The sequence below is a fragment of the Anomaloglossus baeobatrachus genome, chromosome 1 (genome assembly GCF_048569485.1).
Source record: "Anomaloglossus baeobatrachus isolate aAnoBae1 chromosome 1, aAnoBae1.hap1, whole genome shotgun sequence".
Taxonomy (NCBI): domain Eukaryota; kingdom Metazoa; phylum Chordata; class Amphibia; order Anura; family Aromobatidae; genus Anomaloglossus; species Anomaloglossus baeobatrachus.
The window spans coordinates 492,241,579-492,266,159 of record NC_134353.1 but is presented as its reverse complement, the minus strand read 5'-3'; the positions used below and the strand labels follow the sequence as shown (position 1 = coordinate 492,266,159).

Here is a 24,581-nt window from a genome sequence, read left to right as displayed (position 1 = left end):
TTTGAGAGAGATGAGAATATGAGAATGCCCTTTTCTTTTCCAGCATGTTGGTGCCCATATGTGCAATGTGAGGTCCATAAAGGTATGGTGTGGAGAACCTCAATAGAAATAGCAGATGCATGACTTATCTACCAAACATTTCCAGGACACAGTAGTAAAAACGGCCCTGAAGTACCATCTGCTTCTGTAACAAAAAAGGCTTCAATCAACTTTCTGCCTTTTTGTTTTTTAGTCAAATACATGAGGGAGTTGATTCAGTCTTTCCTTTAATAGTTTTCTTCATTTCAGATCCTTCTCAAAGCCTCGAAAACGGCATGTTTCATTCTGTCTATATTTTAGGATAATGGGCTACCTCTAAGCAATAATCTACTGACAAAATATTGTTGTAATTAATACAAATTTAATATAAAAAATAATAATAGTTTAAGCCATATACATAAAAGATGCAATTAAACTGTACACAAGCATGTGACATACAGTACAAACTTAAAAGTAAAATTGAAAGAGAAACGTGATATTAGTTGTATGAAATGGCAAACATTATAATTAAAAATGGCCTATGTCTCTACTTAAATAAAATTGAACCTATATACATATATCAGATACAAGAATGAGAATTTTTAACTTATGACTGTTCCAAATATCAGATTTCCTTGGAGGATTAAGGCTATTTTAGAGGGACAATGCATGGTAAAATATGACACATGATTGGTCCCCTGTGAAATGGATAATAAATATGTATAAGGACATCCCGTGCTTATGCCATAGAGGATGACTATCTGTGATCAGTGCAATTAACTGATATAGGCACAGGCTGGTTTATAAACTGGGGTAATTTGACAGCCGTTATATAAGGTGGACAATATAAGCCTGCAATGTCTTGTAGAGCAGATAAGTGTCGGATTTTGATATCCTTTGATGCCCCCCTGCTATGATGAATGGGATGTGTACTTCATATCTTTATATTCTATATGTTTGTTTATTCATCTCTTAATGAGTCTCACTTTTTGTGATAAAGTAATCAGTGAACAGTATCATTATGAAAAAAACAGAACTAGATTTAAAGGTAGTCTATCAGAAAGTTTTTGATATTACATCTGACAGCAGCATAATGTAGGGGCAGAGGGAGCCTGATTCCAGAGATGGGTCACTTGTTCAGCAGCTTGCAGTAGCTTGAGTGGAATAAGTGTTTTATCAGCAGGAGATTGTCACTGCAGGACTAGGTGTCTTATGCAAACCAGTCCATCTAATCTGTTTAGCCACACCCCCAAGCTGATTGACAGCTTTCTGACAACATACAGTGGACATACATAGAAGGCTGCCAATCAGTAGTGTGGGCGGGGTTATACATAGCTTCATCTGGGAATACAGGGATGCTTTAAAAACTATACCAATCACTGGAATCAGGCTTCCTGCTTGTACATCAGGCAGCTCTGAGATTCCATAGTACAAACTTGCTGACATAGTCCCTTTAAATACATGTTGTTTCTATTCATATATCTATATATACATTAGTACGTTCCCTGTGATTGGTAAGCGTTGATCATGAGTGTTTTACTATGTGTTTTAAGGTATTTTATTATTAGTGAATGGTCATATCCTTTTAAGGAGAGGTGGCGAATTACCTTATAGATCTACAACAAACAGGGTGTAAATACAAATTAAACAATATACACGTCATCTGGCTTACAAATCATTTACAGTTTCCAGCTTTACAGAGGTAGGCGCATCAGATTTTTGTTTCTTGTCGCTGTCATTCTAGGAATGTTGAACTTCTAGATCCAATATTTAAAATGTCTACCACATTTCTGAAGTTGTCCATAAACTCCCATGAATTCCTCGACCTCTGATAATCGCTTCAGGCTGGTCTGTCATAGTCAGTTATCTTGTATATCCAGGCGTTCGAGATTCTCTTCTAGACGATGATCCATATTCCCAAAGACTGAATAATATATTCAGTCTGTGCTTATATTTCATAAATATAATGCAACAATAGTAATTACCTGTGGTCCAAAAAAAACATAAAAATAAAGATTTTGTGAATTATGAAAGTTTAAAAAAAACACAAAACTTATTAGATTAATAAGAAACAGTGGTTCATTCATTCATATTAGATTCAATACACATTCTTGAAAATAATCATTGATCATCTAATGTATAGTGAAGGAAATAATTATTTGATCCTTTGCTGATTTTGTAAGTTTGCCCACTGACAAAGACATAAACAGTTTATAATTTTAAAGGGAAGGTCTTGTCCAAAAAAAAGAATTGCAATAACTGAAAAAATGTAAAGTATTAATGTTTTAATGTTTTGTTTAAATATTATTTGTTTTTAATTGAGCGAAATATAAAAAAAAAAAATAAAAGGTTTGATATTTTCCACTGTTAAACACTAGGGGGAGTAGCTGCTGAAATCCTACAGAAATCCCACTGTAGAAAAAGCCTGGATTACAGCTGCAGTAAAGTGGGCAGAATCTGCTCTCATTTGTGTGATGGCACACCTCACCCTCCCAACCTGAGTGTTTCCAAAAGATAAGAGAGAATGAAATGTAGGGACACAGTGCGGAGCCATTTTGCTGGTGACTAGAAATGTGTAAAGTGTCACCAAGGACAGCGGGAGTATCACATAGGATAGGATTAGATACACGGCTCAGCAGAGAGTCTCACACAGGATAGGATTAGATACCCAGCTCTGGAAACAGTATCACACAGGATATGATTAGATACACAGCTCAGCAGAGGATATCACAGAGGATAGGACTAGATACACAGCTCAGCAGACAGTATCACACAGGATAGGATTAGATACACAGCTCAGCAGAGGGTATCACAGAGGATAGGACTAGATACACAGCTCAGCAGACAGTATCACACAGGATAGGATTAGATACAAGGCTCAGCAGACAGTATTATACAGGATAGGATTAGATACACAGCTCAGCAGACAGTATCACACAGGAGAAGATTAGATACGCAGCTCAGCAGACTGTCACACAGGACAGGATTAGATACACAGCTCTGCAGACAGTATCACACAGGATAGGATTAGATACACAGCTCAGCAGACAGTATCACACAGGATAGGATTAGATACACAGCTCAGCAGAGGGTATTACACAGGATAGGATTAGATACACAGCTCCGCAGACAGTATCACATAGGATAGGATTAGATACATGGCTCAGCAGACAGTATCACACAGGATAGGATTAGATACACGGCTCAGCAGACAGTATCACACAGGATAGGATTAGATACACAGCTCAGCAGAGGGTATCACACAGGATAGGATTAGATACACAGCTCAGCAGACAGTATCACACAGGGTAGGATTAGATACTCAGCTCAGCAGAGGGTATCACATAAGATAGAATTATATACACGGCTCAGCAGACAGTATCACATAGGATAGGATTAGATACATGGCTCAGTAGGCAGTATCACATAGGAGAGGATTAGATATACGGCTCAGCAGGCAGTATCATATAGGAGAGGATTAGATACATGGCTCAGCAGGCAGTATCACATAGGAGAGGATTAGATACACGGCTTAGCAGACAGTATCACACAGGATAGAATTAGATACATGGCTCAGCAGGCAGTGTCACATAGGAGAGGATTAGATACATGGCTCAGCAGACAGTATCACATAGGAGAGGATTAGATACACGGCTCAGCAGGAAGTATCACATAGGAGAGGATTAGATGCATGGCTCAGTAGACAGTATCACATGGGAGAGGATTAGATACATGGCTCAGCAGGCAGTATCACATAGGAGAGGATTAGATACATGGCTCAGTAGACAGTATCATATAGGAGAGGATTAGATACATAGCTCAGCAGGCAGTATCATACAGGATAGGTTTAGAGAACAACAACTAAGCAGACAGTATCACACAGTATAGGATTAGATACTGACTGCTGAGTTGCTGTATCACACAGGAGAGGATTAGATACACGGCTCAGCAGACAATACCACATAGGACAGGATTAGAGGGGAAGCAGGTGGGTGTCAGTGGAGACAGTAGCAGCGGCAGAGGGGGGAGGGGCGCCGGTACTCACATGCTCTGCATGCACACAAACAAACACACACACAGCTCTGCTGTATGGACGGCGGCAGTGGGGGGGAGAGTGGGGCTGGGTGGAGTGGGGGGAGGGAGTGTCATTGCAGACAGTAATCCACCGTTGCGCACCACTCCAGCTGTCGGTAACGTTACTGTTCTAGGATCTGTTACGATGGTACTGCTTGGTCTTTCAGATCCTGGCTGTAGGGGAAAAATGCAGCTCAGCCGAAAGCATGGGCTATGGAAAAATGGTGGCTGAACACACCCACGGCTGTGAATTGGGCAGCCCACATAGGCATTACCATTTCAGTTGTAATAAACTAAAGTGGTCGGAATCCGACTACTATCGCCTATTTCCATGAAGTGCTGTAAATTGAGCCTGCACTGTCGTGCTAAAACTTGGAATGTAAAATGGCAGCCTCCATTGCCAGCTTTCCAGGATTATAAAAACTGAAAGACATCTTTATTTAAAGCAAGATAACATTATAACTGCATGTTATCTTACAAGTAATCATTGTTTGGATTATATAAATTCGCGACACCTTCCCTTTGAGGGTAGGTTAATTTTGACAGTAAGAGAATATCCAAAATAAAATCTAGAAAATCACATTGTATAAATTATATACATTTTATTTGCATTTTACACATAGAAATAAGTATTTGATCCCTCTGGCAAACAAGACTTAATACTTGGTGGCAAAACCCTTGCTGGCAAGCACAGCAGTCAGACGTTTTTGTAGTTGATGAGGTTTGTGCACATGTCAGGAGGAATTTTGATCCACTCCTCTTTGCAGATCATCTCTAAATCATTAAGATCTTGAGGCTGTCACTTGGCAACTTGGAGCTTCCTCTCTCTCCATAAGTTTTCTATGGGATTAAGGTCTGGAGACTGGCTAGGCTACTCCACGACCTTATTGTGATTCTTTTTGAGCCATTCCTTTGTTGCCTTGGCTGTATGCTTTGGGTCATTGTCGTGCTGGAAGACTCAGCCACAACCCATTTTTAATGTCCAGGTGGAGGGAAGGAGGGTTTCACTCAGGATTTTACAGTACATAGCTCCATCCATTGTCCTATTGATGCAGTGAAGTAGTCATGTGCCCTTAGCAGAGAAACACCCACAAAACATAATGTTTCCACCTCCATTCTTGACAGTGGGGATTGTGTTTTTTGGGTCACAGGCAGCATTTCACTTCCTCCAAACACGGTGAGTTGAGTAAATGCCAAATAACTCAATTGGTGTCTCATCAGACCACAACACCTTCTTCCAATCACTCTCAGAATCATCCAGGTGTTCATTGGCAAACTTCAAATGGGCTTGTACATGTGCCTTCTTGAGCAGCGGGACTTTGCGAGCACTGCAGGATTTTAATCCATTACGGCATAATGTGTTACCAATGGTTTTCTTGGTGACAGTGGTCCCAGATGCCTGAGATCATTCAATAACAAGTTCCCCCCATGTAGTTTTAGGCTGACTCTCACCTTCCTAATGATCCTGGATACCCCATGATGTGAGATTTTGCATGGTGCCCCAGATCGATGTTGATTGACAGTCATTTTGTATTTTTTCCATTTCTTACTGTGACGCCCCTGGACTATCAGGTCATCACAGGGTATTGTGCAAACTGTCCTTCTGTGTGGTATTCCAAGTCCCTCATGGTTCTGGGCCCCTAACAAAGTAGTGTTGCCTCCAACAGCCAATAAAATCCTAAATACACCCTGCACCACACCCACCAGGCACACCAGTGGACAGCTTGAGTGGAATAGAGTCGCCCACTTGGGGGGTCAGGGAGGTGAGGTGAGAAGTGTAGTCATACAGTAAAAGGCAGTGAGAGTGAGAGGAGGTCGGGAGCGGTGGCTCCTGGAAAAGCTGTCTAGGATGCAGACGGTGGTCTGGGCCTAGAGGAGTCGGACCCCCGGTCGCAGGGGATTGTTGCAAAGGGCCTGGACCTGTCGAGAAGGACAGCCAGCAGCCTAGCACTATCACCGGTTTGGGGCCGAAGGCACGACGGGGTACACGGACCCTAGGTTGGGGAGAAGCTTCAGGCAACCTAACAATTTACCTGAGGAGAACGGAGCCTTTATGATCTGTTTCCACCCGCTCCAGAATTGGGGAATTAGCACAAAGAGGGGGATAGGACTTTCCAATCCAAAACGGTCCAGAAAATCACAAGCATGAGCCCTGAGAGCAAGCTGCCATACTTAGCCATAGTGGGGAGCGAGGCCCAGCAAGTTCCTTACTACTGGGCCACCACGTTGAAGTTAAACTTAGTGCTGGGGGGCAGATCACCAGGCAACACTATTGGGGACGGGACCCGGACGAGCTCCCCTCAGCGGCACCCAGAGAGTTGGTTTACCCGGTTGTTAGCGTCTGCTTATTGACGGAGTACGAGAGTGACCCCTGCATCCCATGGCATCCCCCCTCACCGAGTCCTGGGGCATCCCCCTACCTGTGGAGGGCTACGACACCTTGCTGCCCCACTTCATTACCCCGGGTACTCCCAACGGCAGCGGCGGTACTCCCCAAAATTACCGTACACCACGGGTGGCATCACGAATTATACAACTCCCGTGTAAATACCCCCTTCATATATATATATATATATATATATATATATATATATATATATACCATGTTTCACTGAAAATATGGAAGGGTCTTACATAATTTTATGCTCCGAAAGATGGGCAAGGGCTTACTTTCAGGGAATGTCTACTTTTTTTTCCCCATGAACAGCAATCCACTTTTAGGCTGTGTCCGCACTTTGCGTTTTTAGCTGCTTTTCTGCAGCGTTTTGAACTGCAGCGTTTTCATGCCAAAACACATGCGTTTTGATTTTCCAGCAAAGTCTATGGGAAAAGGGGATTTCTTGTGCGCACTTTGCAGTTCAAAACGCTGCGTTCAATTTGCATAATTTTGGGCAAAACTCAGCATTCAAAGAAGCAGCATGTCAATTGTTTTTTCCATTTGGGCTGCGTTTTGCTAACATTGATGTCAATGAGAGGTTGTAAAAAGCAAGAAACATCAAAATTCCAGCGTTTTACATGCTTTTTAGCTGCAGAAACAATGAGTTTTGGACTACATAAACGCATGTGTTTCTGACTTCAAAATAATGGAATATGTCTCTTTACACACACATAGTCCGACAATTAAATTAATGAAAAATAATAATTTCTTGGAATTTTAGCGATAAATAGAATAAAACCTTTATAATTATATTAAATATAATTATTTTCGTTATGATGTAAATAATTATATTTATTTCCTTTTTTTTCCCCTTTTTTCATAGTGTTTGTATGTCAAAACTTTAATTAGTAGTGTCTTTGTAATCAAAACGCATCTGACTTGAAGCGATGGAAACGCAGGTAAAAATCGCTAAAAATGCGGGTAAAACGCGGTAAAAACGCACGCGTATTTACCACGATTTTGTGGTCAAAAGCAACTTTGGCAAAAGCAATTTCTGCCAGAGGATGCGTTTAGAACTGCAACTACGACGATGCAAAGTGCGGACACAGCCTTATTCTTGAGCAAAAAAAAATCAACATTTATTCAAATATAGTCATATGACATTCTGGAACATCAACCTAATGCTCTAAACCCTGTGTGTAACACATGTTTATTTATCTATCTAGCTACACTGATGAGCAAAAGGGTAACAATGTTTTGAACGTTTGACTTTCAGGCTCCATATCTCACCATCCACTACAGCTTTGCGCATAAGACTTCATTCATTTTATAGACATTCATCTTGGCTATCTAATACATAAATTTGACTTGCAACTATTTAGCATATAATTAATTATGAAGATTCTTGTCATGTCACTGCATTGTTACGGTTTTGCTCCTAAAAAAAAATCAAAAGTTTAATTTTAATTTTTTGTTTTTATTCTGTAAATCCACCTTTGGCTTTCAGCGCTGCCTGAATCCTTCTGTGCGTGCCCTAAATTAGATTCAATCATGTCTCAACTGAAATCTGATCCCATATCTCTTCTACACAATCCCAATGTTGGTGTTTGATTGGGTTAAGGTCTGGAGACTGTGGAAGCCAATCCAGCACCTCTACTTCCTGGTCATTGATCCATTTCTTTGCCAATCTTGATATGTTTTGGGTTGCTGTCCTGCTGAAACACTATATCATCCTTTTCATACCCATAGTACTCGAGTGTACAAAGTAACTCGTCTTGTTGGATACTCACATATAACTCAGCATTGAGACCCCCCTCGATCCTGGTCAACTATCCAATACCTTTGGCTGTCAAATAACCCAATATCATCAGGCTTCCTCCACTGAACTTGAGAGTCCCTTCTATTTCTTGATCCATTAACCCCCCTTTTCCCTTGTTTATCCCTTCCCCATTTGCACCCATCAGTGTCTAGTCTACGTATTGAATTTTGTCTCATTGCTCCAAATCACCCGTTTCCAATTTTCTACTGTCCACTTATCACACTTTCTGAAAACTTGAGCTGAAGCTTCTTAAGTCAATACTGAAGTCAAAGCTTCTTCATCTTTTATCTGGCTACCATTCCAAACTTGTGTAACATGCTTTGCATGTTGCTTGCATGGACGTCTGTGATTTCACTATTGTGAAGCATACAAGCCACTTCCACTGCCATGTTTGTCATGCCCAAACTGATAGACCTTGTGAGGGGCCTTCTTGTTGACTCCAATATTTTGCCTGGACATTCACTTCTTGGCTTTGAATGAATGGACAGACTTCATTTCATATTCTTCTAAGTGTCATGGAACTCACATGATGCAGTTTGGCAAATATTCTTCATGACTTCTCCTCGATTTGAACCAGTAACGTTAGCTTGATATTCAACCTATTAACACACTGAGCTATCAAGAAATGTGAGAACAGGTTGTAATTTGTAGTATACAGGAGGATCAAGATTTTTCAAATACCAGGAGGAAAACAGTAACAATGCAGTGACATCGGAAGAATCTGCATAACTAGTCATATGCTAAATAGTTGCAAGTCAAATTTATGTATGTGATAGCCAAAATGATTGTCTATGAAAGAAAGCATGGTAGCTTAGTTTGTTCTCCCTTTTCCCTAATATTAATCCTGCAGTTCTTTTAGGCTGTGTGCGCACTTTGCTTTTTTTCATGCGTTTCCGCAGCTTTTTGAACTGCAGCGTTTTAATGCCAAAATGCATGCGTTTTGATTTTCAAGCAAAGTCTAGGGAAATAGGGCTTTCTTGTGTGCACAATGCTGTTAAAAACGCAGCGTTTCAGTTGCAGAAAATTTGGCAAAAACTCAGCGTTTAAAGAAGCAACATGTCAATTGTGTTTGCCATTTTGACAGCGTTTTGCTAACATTAAAGTCAATGAGAACTTTCAAAACGCATCCTAAAGGCCGCTTTACACGCTGCGATATCGGTACCGATATCGCCAGCATGTGTACTCGCCCCCATCGGTTGTGCGACACGGGCAAATCTCTGCTAGTGTCGCACAACATTGCCCGGACCCGTCACACGGACTTACCTTCCCTGCGACGTTGCTGTGACCGGCGAACCTCCTCCTTTCTAAGGGGGCGGTTCATTCAGCGTCACAGCGACGTCACAGCAGCGCCCAATAGAAGCGGAGGGGCGGAGATGAGCGGGACGTAACATCCCGCCCACCTCCTTCCTTCCGCATTGTAGCCAGGAGGCAGGTAAGGAGAGCTTCCTCGTTCCTGCGGTGTCACACGGAGCGATGTGTGCTGCCGCAGGAACGAGGAACAAATTCGTTACTGCTGCAGTAACGATATTTGAGAATGGACCCCCCCATGTCACCGATGAGCGATTTTGCATATTTTTACGACGATGCAAAATCGCTCATAGGTGTCACACGCAACAGCATCGCTACAGCGGCCAGATGTGCGTCACAAAATCCGTGACCCCAACGAGATCGCTGTAGTGATCTCATAGCATGTAAAGCCCACTTAAATCAAAATCCTAGCATTTTACATGCTTTTTTTGTTGCAGAAAACATGCTTTTTTGACAAAATAAACACATGCGTTTTTGACTTTATATTAAGGGCATGATATGTCCCTTTACACACACACATAGTTCGACAATTATGTTAATGAAAATCCATAATTTAACGTTTTTTTATACATAAATATTAGAACACAGTTATCATTTTAATAAAATTAGCTATTTTGTGTATGATTTTAATCATGATATTTGTTATCATTTTTTTCTTTTTTTCATAGTGTTTGAATGTTTAAACTTTATTTAGTAGTGTATTTGTATTCAAAACGCATCTGACTTTAAGCAAGGAAAAAGCATGTAAATCGCGGTAAAAACACAAGTGTATTTTTAGCATTTTTGTGGTCAAAACCAAATTTGACAAAGACAATTTCTGCCAGAAGGATGCGTTTAGAACTGCAAGTAACTCAACGCAAAGTGTGCACATAGCCTAAAGGTACCGTCACACTAAGCGATGCTCCAGCGATCCCACCAGCAACCTGACGTGGCAGGGATCGCTGGAGCGTCGCTACACGGGTTGCTGGTCAGCTGTCAAACAGGCAGATCTCACCAGCAACCAGTGACCAGCCCCCAGCCAGCAGCAACGCGTGAAAGCGATGCTGCGCTTGGTAACTAAGGTAAATATCGGGTAACCAACCCGATATTTACCTTGGTTACCAGCGCACACCACTTAGCGCTGGCTCCCTGCACTCCTAGCCAGAGTACACATCGGGTTAAATTCTTGGGTACCCGATATTTACATTGGTTACCAGCGTCCGCAGAAGCCGGCTCCTGCTCACTGCACATTTAGTTGTTGCTCTGTCGCTGTCACACACAGCGATGTGTGCTTCACAGCGGGAGAGCAACAACTAAAAAATGGTCCAGGACATTCAGCAACAACCATCGACCTCACAGCAGGGGCCAGGTTGTTGCTGGATGTCACACACAGAAACATCGCTAGCAAGTCGTGCCTCAGCAGCGATGTTACTAGCGATGTTGCTTAGTGAGACATGGCCTTTAGACTCCTGCAATTAAGACACTTTTGGTCACATGACTGAAGTCACCAAAGGTCCTTAAACAATCTTAACCTCGGAATACAAATGTTGCGGTCCCTAAGATAGTGGGGGCCATGAGAAATTGAGCAGTTTGACACCCCCCTAATGCCGGCCTTGACTGAAATTAGGGCTTGTTTTTGGAGTAGGGATTCTATTCCAAGCATACTCCAAAAATCCAATAAAATCATGCTCGGGCTTTTTTTCGGGGTAGTTGTTATTTTGAGGGAAACATGGTAACTTCATGTTGTTAGCTGACTGGAATAAAATGTTATCAAAGCTTTCTTTCTGATTTCTGGATTCATGGATTGCTGGGATTTTATCTGGATTTCACTAGAAAACATTTTGTGCCTACAGGTTCCTGAGGTCCTTTAAGGCTAGGTTCACATGTCCAGTATGTGTTTCCCTTTTTGTATCCATATAGGAAATGCAAAATCAAAAATAAAAGGATCTAGCATTGGATTCATTCAGTGCAATGGGGATGGAAATGTATCAGGCTATGTGTACACGTTGCGTCCAGTACCTTGCAGAAATGAACGCATCCTCTGGCAGAAAATGTCATTGTCAAATTTGGTTTTGACCACATAAACACTGGAAATACGCATTCATTTTTATAGCGTTTTTGCTGCGTTTTGACCGCGTTTTACATGCATTTTCAGTGCTTAAATTGAGATGCGTATACAAATAAACAACTAAATAAAGGTTGAACATTCAAACAGTAGGAAAAAAATGAAAAAAAAAAATAATATCCTTTAAATCATACACTATAATGATAATTTACCGAAAATGATTAATGAGATTTAATAATTATGTTCAAAATAAAGTAAGAGTATTATTTTACTCATTTTTTAAAGTCGGAATGGATGTGATGGCAAATGGAAACCTCTTGACCTCACTATAATGCCAAAAATGCATGCTTTGATTTTGACAAAAAAGCATGCGTTTAACATTAAAAAAGCATGTAAAACGCTAGAAATTTCTTTAAGGCCTGTGACACACATCCGTGCCGCACGTGTTTGTCATTTTTTGCACGTACCGGTGGCACGGAGACATGTTAAGCAATGCTACCCTATTGTAGCAGGCACACACACGTAAAACCACGCGGAACGTGTGTCTGTGTGCGTTTGTACGTGTGTGCGTTTTTCAAAGCGCTGACATGTCAGTGTTTTCTCCCGCAGCACGGGTGTCACACGGCCCGCACCCACACCACACGGGTGTAGTGTGGATGCGGTCCCGTGTGACACGCGCCGGAGAAAACACACGTGTCAGTGAAAAAAAATAAAAACATTAACTCACCATCTCCAGCCCTCCTGTCTCTGCCGCTGCTGCCTCTTGCTGCCAACCGCCGCTCATTATTCTCATTGAATATTCACTTCACTGCCTGGCAGCAGCAGCAGCAGGAAGACGGGAGGGCTGGAGACCGAGGATCAGCACCACAGACAGCAGCGCGGACAGCAGGAAGGACCAGGTGAGTATGTAAATTACCGGTTCTACGTGTGCTATCGCGGATAGCACACGTAGAACACACGTGTCCCGCAGGTACCAGAGACACGTACTTACCTGCACGCAACACGCAGGGGAAATACGTGTCTCTCGGCACGTGCGTGAATTTCACGTGAGTGTGGCAGAGGCCTAAGGATGTGTTTTGATAATTCTCATTGACTTCAATGTTAGCAAAACACTGCCAAAATGGTAAAAACAATTGACATGTTGCTTCTTCAAACGCAGAGATTTTGACAAATTTTTTACACCAAAAACGCAGCGTTTTTAACAGCATTGTGGGCACAAGAAAGCCCTATTTACCATAGACTTTGCCTGGAAATCGAAACGCATGCAATTTTGCATTAAAATGCTGCAGTTCACGAACGCATGAAAAACGCAACGTACGCTCATAGCCTCAAAGTTAAAAAAAAAATTGTTGCAGAATTAATTCTACCTATGAATGAGCCTAAAGAGTTTTTCACATGAGTATGTTGGAGAATGCTTGTGATATTGATCCACAGTACAGATGCACTGAAGTTACATCACTTTGTCTCCATTATTACTGATCAGTGATACAGATGTGCTGCCTTTTAGGCAAATTAAACTATATAAGGCCCGTTTCACACGTCAGTGAAAAACACAGACGTTTTTCACTGGCGTGTAAAACACGCACATGTCCCTGCGTGTGCCAAAAATCACGGCACACGTGGGTTGTCTAAGTGCAATCCGGGCTCCGTTCTCCGTGGCCCGTGATTGCACTTAGAGATTCACTCACCTGCGCACGCTCCCGCTGTCCGTGGTGCTGAATCCTCCTGCGACGCAGCATCCGGCCGGCGGTGACCCCTGCAGGAGCTGCTTCCGGGTCGGCTGTGTCGTGCATAATGAATATGCGCGACAGTAATCAGCCGGCACAGAAGGAGCAGGGAGAACGGGCTGCAGAGGACATCGCTGGACGCCGGGTGAGTTAAAATGTTTATTATTTTAAAAGCACGTTTTTTTCTGGCACGTGTTTCACGGATCACACCACTGCGTGGTCCGTGGGACATCAGTGATGCCAGAAAAAAATGGACATGTATCCGTGCAGCAATCTCGCACACGCGGGTACGCTGCACGGAGACACGTGCAGTGACAAATCACTGACGTGTGAGCAGACCCATTCATTATAATGGGTCTGTGTATATCAGTGATTCTGGTACGTTTACAAAAAAGCACAAATGTACCAGAATCACTGACGTGTGAAAGGGGCCTAAAGCCCACTTTACACGTTGCAATTAGTTGTACAATCGCATTTGCGATGTGACACGCCCAGGTTGCATACGGGATCTATGAGATTTCACGTTGGTCGTTCATTTGCTGTCACACGAGCGTTAGTAGTCTATGTTAAATTGGTCAATTTTGTGTGCGATCCTTTAGATCATGTGTTCTGTGACGTATGCATTGGGCACCCTTTTTTTTTTTTATTTATTGACTTGCCAAGCGTGTGTAATGTGTAGGGATGCGTTTTTACTATGTCATCTGCCATTCAGCTCTGCTACATGGCCGCTGACAGCAGACACAGACAGCCATGTAGCAGAGCTGAATGGCAGATGACAGCAGACACAGACAGAGCCGCACTGTCAGAATGAACTCGGGTGAACTTCACTCGACTTCATTGTCATGCTGCGGCTCTGTCTGTGTCGCGCCCTGATTAGCGGTCACCAGTGAAGACTCACCGGTGACCGCTAATCTCCTAAGTTACTGAAGTTAGCAGCCCTCTCTCATATACTCACCAATCCCCGATCCCCGGCGCTGCACGGCTTTCTCACTGCTCCGGCGGCTTTTACTGTTTTGAAAAAGCCGGCCGCCCATTAAACAATTTCGTATTCCCTGCTTTCCCCGCCCAACTGCGCCTATGATTGGTTACAGTGAGACACGCCCCCACTCTGAGTGACAGGTGTCACACTGCACCCAATCACAGCAGCCGGTGGGCGTGTCTATACTATGTAGTGAAATAAATAATTAAATAATTAAAAAAAACGGCGTGCGGTTCCCCCCATTTTTAAAACCAGCCAGATAAAGCCATACGGCTGAAGGCTGGTATTCTCAGGATGGGGAGCTCCACGTTATGGGGAGCCCCCCACCCTAACAATATCAGCCAACAGCCGCCCAGAATTGCCGCATACATTATATGCGACAGTTCTGGGACTGTACCCGGCTCTTCCCGATTTGCCCTGGTGCGTTGGCAAATCGGGGTAATAAGGAGTTATTGGCAGCCCATAGCTGCCACTAAGTCCTAGATTAATCATGTCAGGCGTCTATGAGACACCTTCCATGAATAATCTGTAAATTACAGTAAATACACACACCCGAAAAAATCCTTTATTAGAAATAAAAACACACACATATACCCTGGTTCATCACTTTAATCTGCCCCAAAAAGCCCTCCTTGTCCGGCGTAATCCAGGATGATGCAGCGTCACTTCCACCGCAGCTGCATGGAGGTGACCGGAGCCGCAGCAGACACAGCCACTCCGGTCACCTCCACACAGCAAATGAAGACAGCCGCGCGATCAGCTGCTGTCACTGAGGTTACCCGCGGCCACCGGTGGATGCAGCGGTGGCCGCGGGTAACCTCAGTGACAGCAGCTGATCGCGCGGCTGTGTTCATTTGCTGTGTGGAGGTGACCGGAGCGGCTGTGTCTGCTGCTGCTCCTGTCACCTCCATGCAGCAGCGCTGGATGCGACGCTGCATCATCCTGGATTACGCCGGACAAGGAGGGCTTTTTGGGGCTGATTAAAGTGGTGAACCAGGGTATATGTGTGTGTTTTTATTTCTAATAAAGGATTTTTTCGGGTGTGTGTGTTTATTTACTGTAATTTACATATTAATCATGGAAGGTGTCTCATAGACGCCTGACATGATTAATCTAGGACTTAGTGGCAGCTATGGGCTGCCAATAACTCCTTATTACCCCGATTTGCCAACGCACCAGGGCAAATCGGGAAGAGCCGGGTACAGTCCCAGAACTGTCGCATATAATGTATGCGGCAATTCTGGGCGGCTGTTGGCTGATATTGTTAGGGTGGGGGGCTCCCCATAACGTGGAGCTCCCCATCCTGAGAATACCAGCCTTCAGCCGTATGGCTTTATCTGGCTGGTTTTAAAAATGGGGGGAACCGCACGCCATTTTTTTTAATTATTTAATTATTTATTTCACTACACAGTATAGACACGCCCACCGGCTGCTGTGATTGGGTGCAGTGTGACACCTGTCACTCAGAGTGGGGGCGTGTCTCACTGTAACCAATCATAGGCGCTGGTGGGCGGGGAAAGCAGGGAATACGAAATTGTTTAATGGGCGGCCGGCTTTTTCAAAACAGTAAAAGCCGCCGGAGCAGTGTGAATGCCGTGCAGCGCCGGGGATCGGGGATTGGTGAGTATATGAGAGAGGGGGATAGACTGACATGGACAGAGAGTGAGGGACAGAGATAGTGACGGACTGACAGAGATTAGTGCATGACAGACATTGTGAGGCGCTTCAGAACGCAGCTTTTCAGCTGCGCTCTGAAGCAGACCTTTTTTAAGCTGCGGTGCAGAGCGCACACCTGCGCACATAGCATCAGACAACAAAATCGTATGAGGGATGTCACACGTTACAATTGACTAGGTTCGTGCAACAAAACGCTCAATTCTAGAGAATGATACGATGTGTTTGCGATCAACGGTTTTGCGTTCAATCCTGATCGCATGTAGCTGTCACACGCAGATACCTCACAAACGATGCCGGATGTGCGTCACTTACAACTTGACCCCAACGACGGATTGTGAGATATATTGAAGCGTGTGTAGCGGGCTTAAGAGAGTAAGATTGAAAGACGGAGTATTTATGACTAGTGCAATACCAAGCTCACAGGTGTGCAATTGTATTTTGTTCTTCATAGATTTTAATAGGGGTTTTCCATTTGCAAAATGAATGTAAGTGGTGCATTCTGTATACATTATTTTTCCTAAGCCATGTGCATGGATATTAAATTAACATAGCTCTATATTACAGGTAGAAAAAGGATTGACTATTGATGAATAATGCACTCATATGAAAGCAGCCTTTAACCCCTTTACCACTGGGTGATTTTCCATTTTTAATTTTTGTTTTTTTCCTCCCCTTCTTCCAAGAGCCATAACTTATTTTTATTTTTCTGTCAATATAGCCATATGAGAGCTTATTTTTTGCGGGAATGACACCATTCATTCTGTCCCATATTGTAATGGAAAGGGAGAAAAAATTCAAAGTGTGGAGAAAATGCAAAAAAAAGTGCATAAATGATTTTTTATCTTTTTTATTTATCATGTTCACTATATGGTAAAACTGACCTAGAAATATGATTATCCAAGTCAGAACGAGTTTGTAGATACCAACAATGTATAGTGTTACGTTTATTAAGTGGTAAAGAAAATTCAGAAGTTTTTTTAAAAAAAAATAAGAATTGCGCTTTTTTTTGTCGCCATTTTACGAGACCCATAGCATTCTCATTTCTCAGGATCTGGGGCTGTTTGCGAAATTTTTTGTTGTCTTGACTTGAAATGATTAATTATACCATGTTTGGGTCGATGCGATGCTTTGATCACTTATTATTGCTTTTTAATGCAATGTTGCAGCGACCAAAAAATTCTGGTGTTATGATTTTTTTTTCTCACTACGCCATTTACTGATTTATTGATTTTTTATTTTGATAGATCAGGTATTTCTGAACTCGGCGATACCAAACGTGTATTTACTTTTTAAATTGTTTTATTTTCAATGGGGCAAAGGGGGAGGGGGGTGAATGGGACTTTTAGATTTTTTTTCCTCCATATTTTTAAAAACTGTTTATATTTTTTATTGATTGCACTAGTCCCCTTTGGGGACTTGAAGCCTGCAATATCTGATTGCTTCAGCATCGCTCTGAACAGCAGAAATGATATTTTCCTGTTAATGCTAGCAGTCAGAGGAAGTACATCATGACAGGGGACAACTGACCCCACACTGTCATGACAACCTATTGACGCCATGATGATTGCATCATAGGGCTGTCGATGGTGGGGAATGGCGCAATCCCTGCCCAGAGCTCATTAGATTGCGGTGTCAAAGTTTGACAGAGCGATCTCTCTAGCTAACAAGCAGGAGTAGATCGGAGATCCATCCGCTCCTGTAAAGCCCGCTTTACACGCTACTGTATATCTTATGATGTGTCGGCGGGGTCACGTCGTAAGTGACGCACATCCGGCATCGTAAGTTACATTGTAGCATGTAACTGCTACGTGCGATTGCGATTGAACGGTAAAACATTCATCGCATGCACGTCGTTCATTTCCTAAAAATTGAACGTCAGGTTGTTCATCGTACCCGGGGTAGCACACATCGCAGTGTGTGACACCCCGGGAACGATGAACAGATCTTACCTGCGTCCTGCGGCTCCCGGCCGTCTATGCGGAAGGAAGGAGGTGGGCGGGATGTTTACGTCCTGCTAATCTCCGCCCCTCCGCTTCTATTGGCCGGCTGCAGCGTGACATCGATGTGACGCCGAATGTCCCTCCCACTCCAGGAAGTGGATGTTCGCCGCCTACAGCGAGGTCGTATGGACAGGTAAGTATGTGTGACGGGGGATTATTCGATTGTGCGACACATTCAACAAATTGACCGTGTCGCACATACGATGGGGGCGGGTACGATCACATACGATATCGTATGCTTAATTGCAAGGTGTAAAGCAGGATTTAGCTGCACATGTCTGATCAGATCGGCAAACATATACTGGAAATAATGTGGGTTCGCTATCTGAGCCCGCATTAAAGTGACAGGTACGACCTAGGATGTAATGGGGTTATAGGGGTATTCTCAAGTTTGGAAGTTATTCCCTATCCAAAGGATAATTTCCTAATCACTGTGGATCCAACTACTGGGACCCCCACCAATCATTAAAACAGGAGCTCTGAAGAGCCTCATGTGAGTGGAGTGTTGGATGATTATACGTGCTCTCTCTCCATTCATTGTAAAAGGGATGACCGGCGTGTTAGGCTATGTTCACACACTGCATATTTTCCTAACCACAAAGATGCAGTGTTTTGGGCCCAAAAAAAACACACCCACGGTAAAAACACATGAAAAAACATAAGCATTTTTTACGTGTTTTTACTGCATTTTTCCCAAAGCGTTTTTTAAGTCAAACCTATTGACTGGAAGGGCTCAAAAATGCTGGAAAAACACAAAAAGAATTCACTGCTGCATCTTCAAAAATGCAGCCAAAAAAAGATGCACATTGTGGACAGCAAAATATAAATCTCATAGACTTTGCTGGGGGAAGGAAATGCATGTATTTAGGGGCATCTTTGTGATCTCAAAAATGCACCAAAAATGCAGTAAAAGATGCAGTATGTGAACATGGCCGTAGGTTTACACACTTAGGGCTCATGCGCATGTAACTCCTGTAACTGCTGAATATTCTGCAGGGATTTGACAGCACATGTACACTTCAAATCGCTGCAGAAACACTGCATAATTAATGCAGATTTTTGTTTAAAAAAAAGCCGATTTCATGAGCTCTGGAAGCTGCCCCCACCATAGACAGAGCAGGAGCTGCATCCAGAACGCACAAATAATTGACATGCTGCTTTTATGAATGCACAGATTTGGGTCAAAATTTTAGCACCCAAATCACTGCATTCATAAAAGCATTGTGCGCACATATCATGCACAATCTACATAGATTGTGCTGGGGACGCAGGACGCATGCATTTACGTTGCAGTGCAATACGCAGCGTAAATGCATGTCAGTATCAAACGTGCGCACGAGCCCTTACCTTAATATTGCCAATGGTCTCAATCAAGTGAATAATTTTAAAATCAGATGAATGTAATTGAAATTCAGTTAAAAAAAAATTCAGCATGAAAAAATCTGATTTGGTTTTTGGATGAAAATTGTCAGTAGACTAATGATGGGCAAATACTAATATATTCGGGTTCAGATTATTTGTCTCGAATGTTTCATACTATTTGTGTAATCTTCACAAATAACAAATCTAATGTAAGTCAATGGGAAGCTCAAATAATTTTCCTGAAAACCCTAACAGGATGTTTCTTTGGGCTGTAAAAATGCCAAAATGAATGAAAATGTGGTAAAATTGAAAGGGAACAGCATGGAGAAAATGCCTGGAGGCATCCCTGAAACTCAAGTCGCATCTGGAAACAATGTTGTCAGAGTATTACACTTTGACATGCAGTTCCCCGTCTATTTGGGATAACCATCTCAGGTAAAGTAGACAACTGTGAACTTCAGCCCTCACTGACGCTGGCCCACTAAGTTGAAAAAAAAGGCTCTGGATCCTGCCTATTTTTAATAACCAGCGCAGATAAAGCAGAGAGCTGGGAACTGGTATTCTCAGGCTCAGAAGGTCCATGGTTACACGGCCCTCCCAAGCCTAAAAATAGCAGCCCACAGACACCCCACAATTGGCTCATCCATTAGATGCGCCAGTTGTGGTGCTTTACCTGATTGCCTTGGTGCGGTGGCAATCTGGTTAATATCTGGGGTTGATATCAGCTGTAATTTGTAAAAATCACAGCTGCTTTCAAGCTATTGGCCATTATCAACCCTGTTTTCTTTTAAGAAAAACAAAACAAAAAACCTACACACTTTTTCACCAATTTAATAACCCCCAAAACACCTTCGTAGCTTCGACGTAATCTACATGATGTCGCCGACAATCCATGCTCTACTACAGCTGGAGGACATCTTGAATGCTGACATTAGAAAACATGTGGCTGCTCACCTCTTGGACACACTGAGAGCAGCATGGGAGCTGCCAGAAGTGACTTCAGGTTAACTCAGTGCCGCAATGTCTGACTATGTGTCATGTCAGCAGCGCAGTCTGGACCTGAGTTCACCTGAGGTCAGTTCTGGTGGTACCCTCTGTGAGCTGCCAGCTGTGACCACTGGTGAAACTAGTGCCGGACTACCAGACTGCAGTGCTGCCGTGCCATGCAGTCAGGCAGACCGGCACTGAGTTCATCTGCGGCCACTTCTAGTGGATCTCACAGTACCCTCTGTGTGAGCCGCCAGCTGTGACCTCAGGTTAAGTCACTGCCAGACTGTCAGACTGCACGGCCGCCATGCGACGCAGTCAGACAGACTGGCACTGAGTTCAACTGAGGTCACTTCTATTGGCTCTCATGGTACTCTCTGTGTGAGCTGCCAACTGCGACCTCAGGTGAACTTAGTGCTGGACTGTGTGTCACAGCAGCAGCACAATTAGACAGTTCGACACTGAGTTCACCTGAGGTTACAGCTGGTGGCTCACACAGAGGGTGCTGTGAAAACCACTAGAAGTGACCTCAGGTAAACTTAGTGCCAGTTTATTGAACTACATTGCCACAGTGACACACAATCAGACAGCCCGGAATTGAGTTCACTTCTGGCAGCTCCCATGCTGCTCACGTGTTCTAATGTCAAAGCTCAACATGAAATATGATGTAGCAGAGCCGGGATCATCATGGGATGTTATGTGGAATGCGTTGGACCTGCAGCGGTGTTTTGGCGGTTAATAAATTGGTGAAAGAAGGTGTGGGTTTTTTTTATAAATAAAGGACTTTTTGTGTGTGTTTTTTTTTTTTTTTTTTTTTACAGTCTGGTAATGGACGGGAGGTCTCATCGACACCTCGCCTTTACCAACTCAGGGCTTGATGGCAGCTGTGATTTTTGACAAATTACAGCTGACATCAACTCCATCCAATACTTTCTGATTGCCACCGCACGAAGGATGAGCCGGAAAAGCTCCACAATTGGCACATCTAATGGATGCGCTACTTGTGGGGCAGCTCCAGGCTGCTATTTTTAGGCAGGGGAAGGATCAATAATAACTATGAACCTTCTCAGCCTGAGAATACTAGTCCCCAGCTGTCTACTTTACCTGCTCTGGTTATAACAAATAGGCGGGGAGACCGCATGTCATTTTTTTCCCCACTACACCTGCCAATCACAGTAATGCCAGTAGCAAAGATGACTACAGCATTACTGTGATTGGCAGGCAATCCCACATGTTTAGTGGCTGAAAATTACCACATATGGGCAGAAAGCGGACTTGAAACTTATGAAGTGAATACCAAAATACTCGACAAGTAACGAATATCCCAAATACCTTAATATTCGTAATGAATAGTGCAGAATATATTTACTCATCACTACAACACATTCAATAAAAAACAACAAAAATCCTATCTATTAAAACAGATCACATACAGTAAAAGGATATGACTTTTTTAGCCTTTTAACTTATCCGCTATTTGAAAAATCAGTGAGGTGGGTTGAAACAATACAGAAGAGGAGGACAAAAACAATACGAAATATTTGAAATATGTAGCTAAAAATGAGCCTAATGTGGACATATGGATCTAATATAAGTGCATATATGGATGAAAAACAATCAAACGGATCCAATGGAACTCTTTTTCTGCATGGAAATGGGAGACAATTTTCAAAACATAAATTTCTCTTTAAAAAACGAAATATTGACTATGATTACACTTTTTGTATGTTTTTTATTTTATATATAAAGCAAGCAAATAAATGATATAATGCAGAACACTAATAAATTGCTTTATTAGTATTGTGGTATACTGAAACACATTATAGTACACCATATTATTTTATGGGAACTTTTTGGAGGTACTTGTAGGTAAGGAATTATCCATAATAATACAAAATCCAAATACAATGTAGCATTTATATTACTACATGTATGCTTTTAATCGCTTTGTTTTTTAAAGCAAAATAATTTTCATTTACATTATAATGAATGTACAGAAATTTGGAAAAATGCCTACCTTGAGCTTTTATTAAGAAGTAATATAACAGCTCCGCTTTTGATGTTTAGGTTTCTAATTGTTTCATACTCCCCCAATTCTCTGCCATTGTAGGAGAAATGCTTCTTCCACGAGGTGATTCCTTGTTTTACAAGGTTGACTCTAAGGTCCTTTATAGTGTCCGTTGGCCTGACAGCCACTGGAAACATCCGACAGTCCTCTTGTATGTGGACTATGATCTCGAACTTTACCCAATTTAAACTTAATCTTCGCAGCTTTTCCATTTCAACATGCTTTAGACATTTTAAGCAGGGAAGAGGCCTAACCTTAGCGAAGAACGTGAATAAATTAATACCTTGTGTTTCTTGTTTGACTGGTAGAGACTGCATTCTTTATGCAAGTTCTTGTGCTTGCTTGACATGCATAGTCTTGTAGAGATGCAGGTTCACACGCTGATGTAATTAGATAGTCCAAAGCACTCATCTACCCTAATGCTAACTCATTTCATTTCAAGTAAGGTTGATTTGTTAAAGGGAACGTGTCAGGTGCAATATGCAGTGAGAACCACGAGCAGTTCTGGGTGTATATTGCTAATCCCTGCCTAACCGTCCCTGTATACACTAGTATACATAAAGAGATCTTTAGAAAGAGTATTTCTAATGATCTTTTATCTTATGCTAATGAGCGCGGGGACTAGTCCCAAGGGTGTTATATCCCCTGACTAGTATGCCCTCTTAGCATGGTAGCATGCCCACAGGGGTGTACTAACATGCTATTCAATGCTGCGTCCCCAGCGGTGCCGCACGTATCTGTGCTCGTGGTGAATGCTGTTCTGAAAGCCGGGCACTTGCATTCATGCGCAGTAGACCTATCTGAAAGCAGGACGCGTACACCCGGCTTCATACTGTGCATGACCGGAAGTGCCCAGCATTCAGATACACGGTCACAGCAAATACAGGTACGATGCTGAATGGAAAAGTATGTTAGTTCCCCTCTGATCTTTAGAAATACTTTTTCTAAAGATCTCTTTATCTATGCTAGTATATACAAGGATGGTTAGGCAGGGATTAGCAATATGCACCCAAAACTGCTCGTGGTTCTATGCATATTGCACCTGACAGCTTCCCTTTAAATTCCAACAAAATTCCAAGTGCTGAGGGGCAGAGCCTGACATGGCCGAGTGAAGATGAGTGCCCAGAGCTCCGCTACAACTTTTACCCAGAAACTAGTTCTATATTGGTAATATGGGCAAATCTTCTGCCAAAAAGGCTGGGACTCATCCCTCGACCCGCCCCTGGTCTCCACAGGTGACATTGACCTAACATCACCCGCTCCCAGAAGCCACGATTCTTACTACCTAAGCAGCTGCGATGGGAGATGGAGGAGGGTGACCGGACTCCTCAGGTCGTCGATGGGACTGGTGAGACACAGCAGGACCCGGACAATGCCACAGTGCAACCTTGGGCCCTGGTTACGATGGAGGGCTTCGGCGCTCCTTCAATGCCCGTGGGCATGGAGGCTGTGGAGCTATTGTCTACCGCCCCAGCAGCGGTTGAAACGCTCGGATCCGGGTGTCGCTACTCGTGGCTCGAGGTTCTCCGGACCCGGGGGCTAAGGGTCACTCTAAAATCTGATGGGGGGATTATTTACAGGGGATTAGATAGTTTGTGACACCACCCGTGGTGTGCGGTAACGGGGAATACCGCCGCTGCCGTTGGAAGTACCCGGGGTGATGGAATGGGGCAGCCAGATGACGTTACCCTCCACGGGTAGGGAAGGCCCCCTGGACTCTGGATGATGGGGGGAATTGCAGGGGAGTGCAGGCTCGCTGGGAGCAGCGGGTGATCAAGTATTCACTCAGAAGGAAAGCAGATGCTGACAACGTAGTAAACCAAGTCTCTGGATTCCACTGCCCTCTTGGGGGAGCTTGTCCGGGTCTCCATCCCCTGCAGTACTGCCTGATGGTCCGGAGCCTGCCTCCGTGCACAAATTTTAATAGTGTCCAAGAGGCCCGTAAGCTTGAAACTGTCCGGGCCCCGCTCCCGACTTTTTAGTGTGAAGGAGCTGTGCTCTCAGGAGCTCCCGCTTGGAATTTCAGTGGGCTGCTTTGGTTGGAAAGCCCTTTCCCCCTCGTTGCGCTAGTGCCCCCGATCTCTGAGCTTCGTGGGGACAGTCCATAAAGGCCCTATCATCCGCAGGTTAATTGCTGTGTT

At 43.3% G+C, this 24,581-nt stretch overlaps 1 protein-coding gene across 1 annotated transcript; it reads right to left on the bottom strand.

Annotated features, from left to right (window-relative positions):
* Positions 1-380: 380 nt before the first annotated feature.
* TINCR (TINCR ubiquitin domain containing) lies at positions 381-22,717 on the bottom strand. Its single transcript, XM_075338571.1, has 2 exons — positions 22,390-22,717; positions 381-2,003 (listed from the first exon to the last, which is right to left on the bottom strand). The coding sequence occupies exons 1-2, from the start codon at positions 22,650-22,652 to the stop codon at positions 2,000-2,002; spliced, it is 267 nt and encodes an 88-aa protein (XP_075194686.1). The 5' UTR covers positions 22,653-22,717; the 3' UTR covers positions 381-1,999.
* Positions 22,718-24,581: the final 1,864 nt, after the last annotated feature.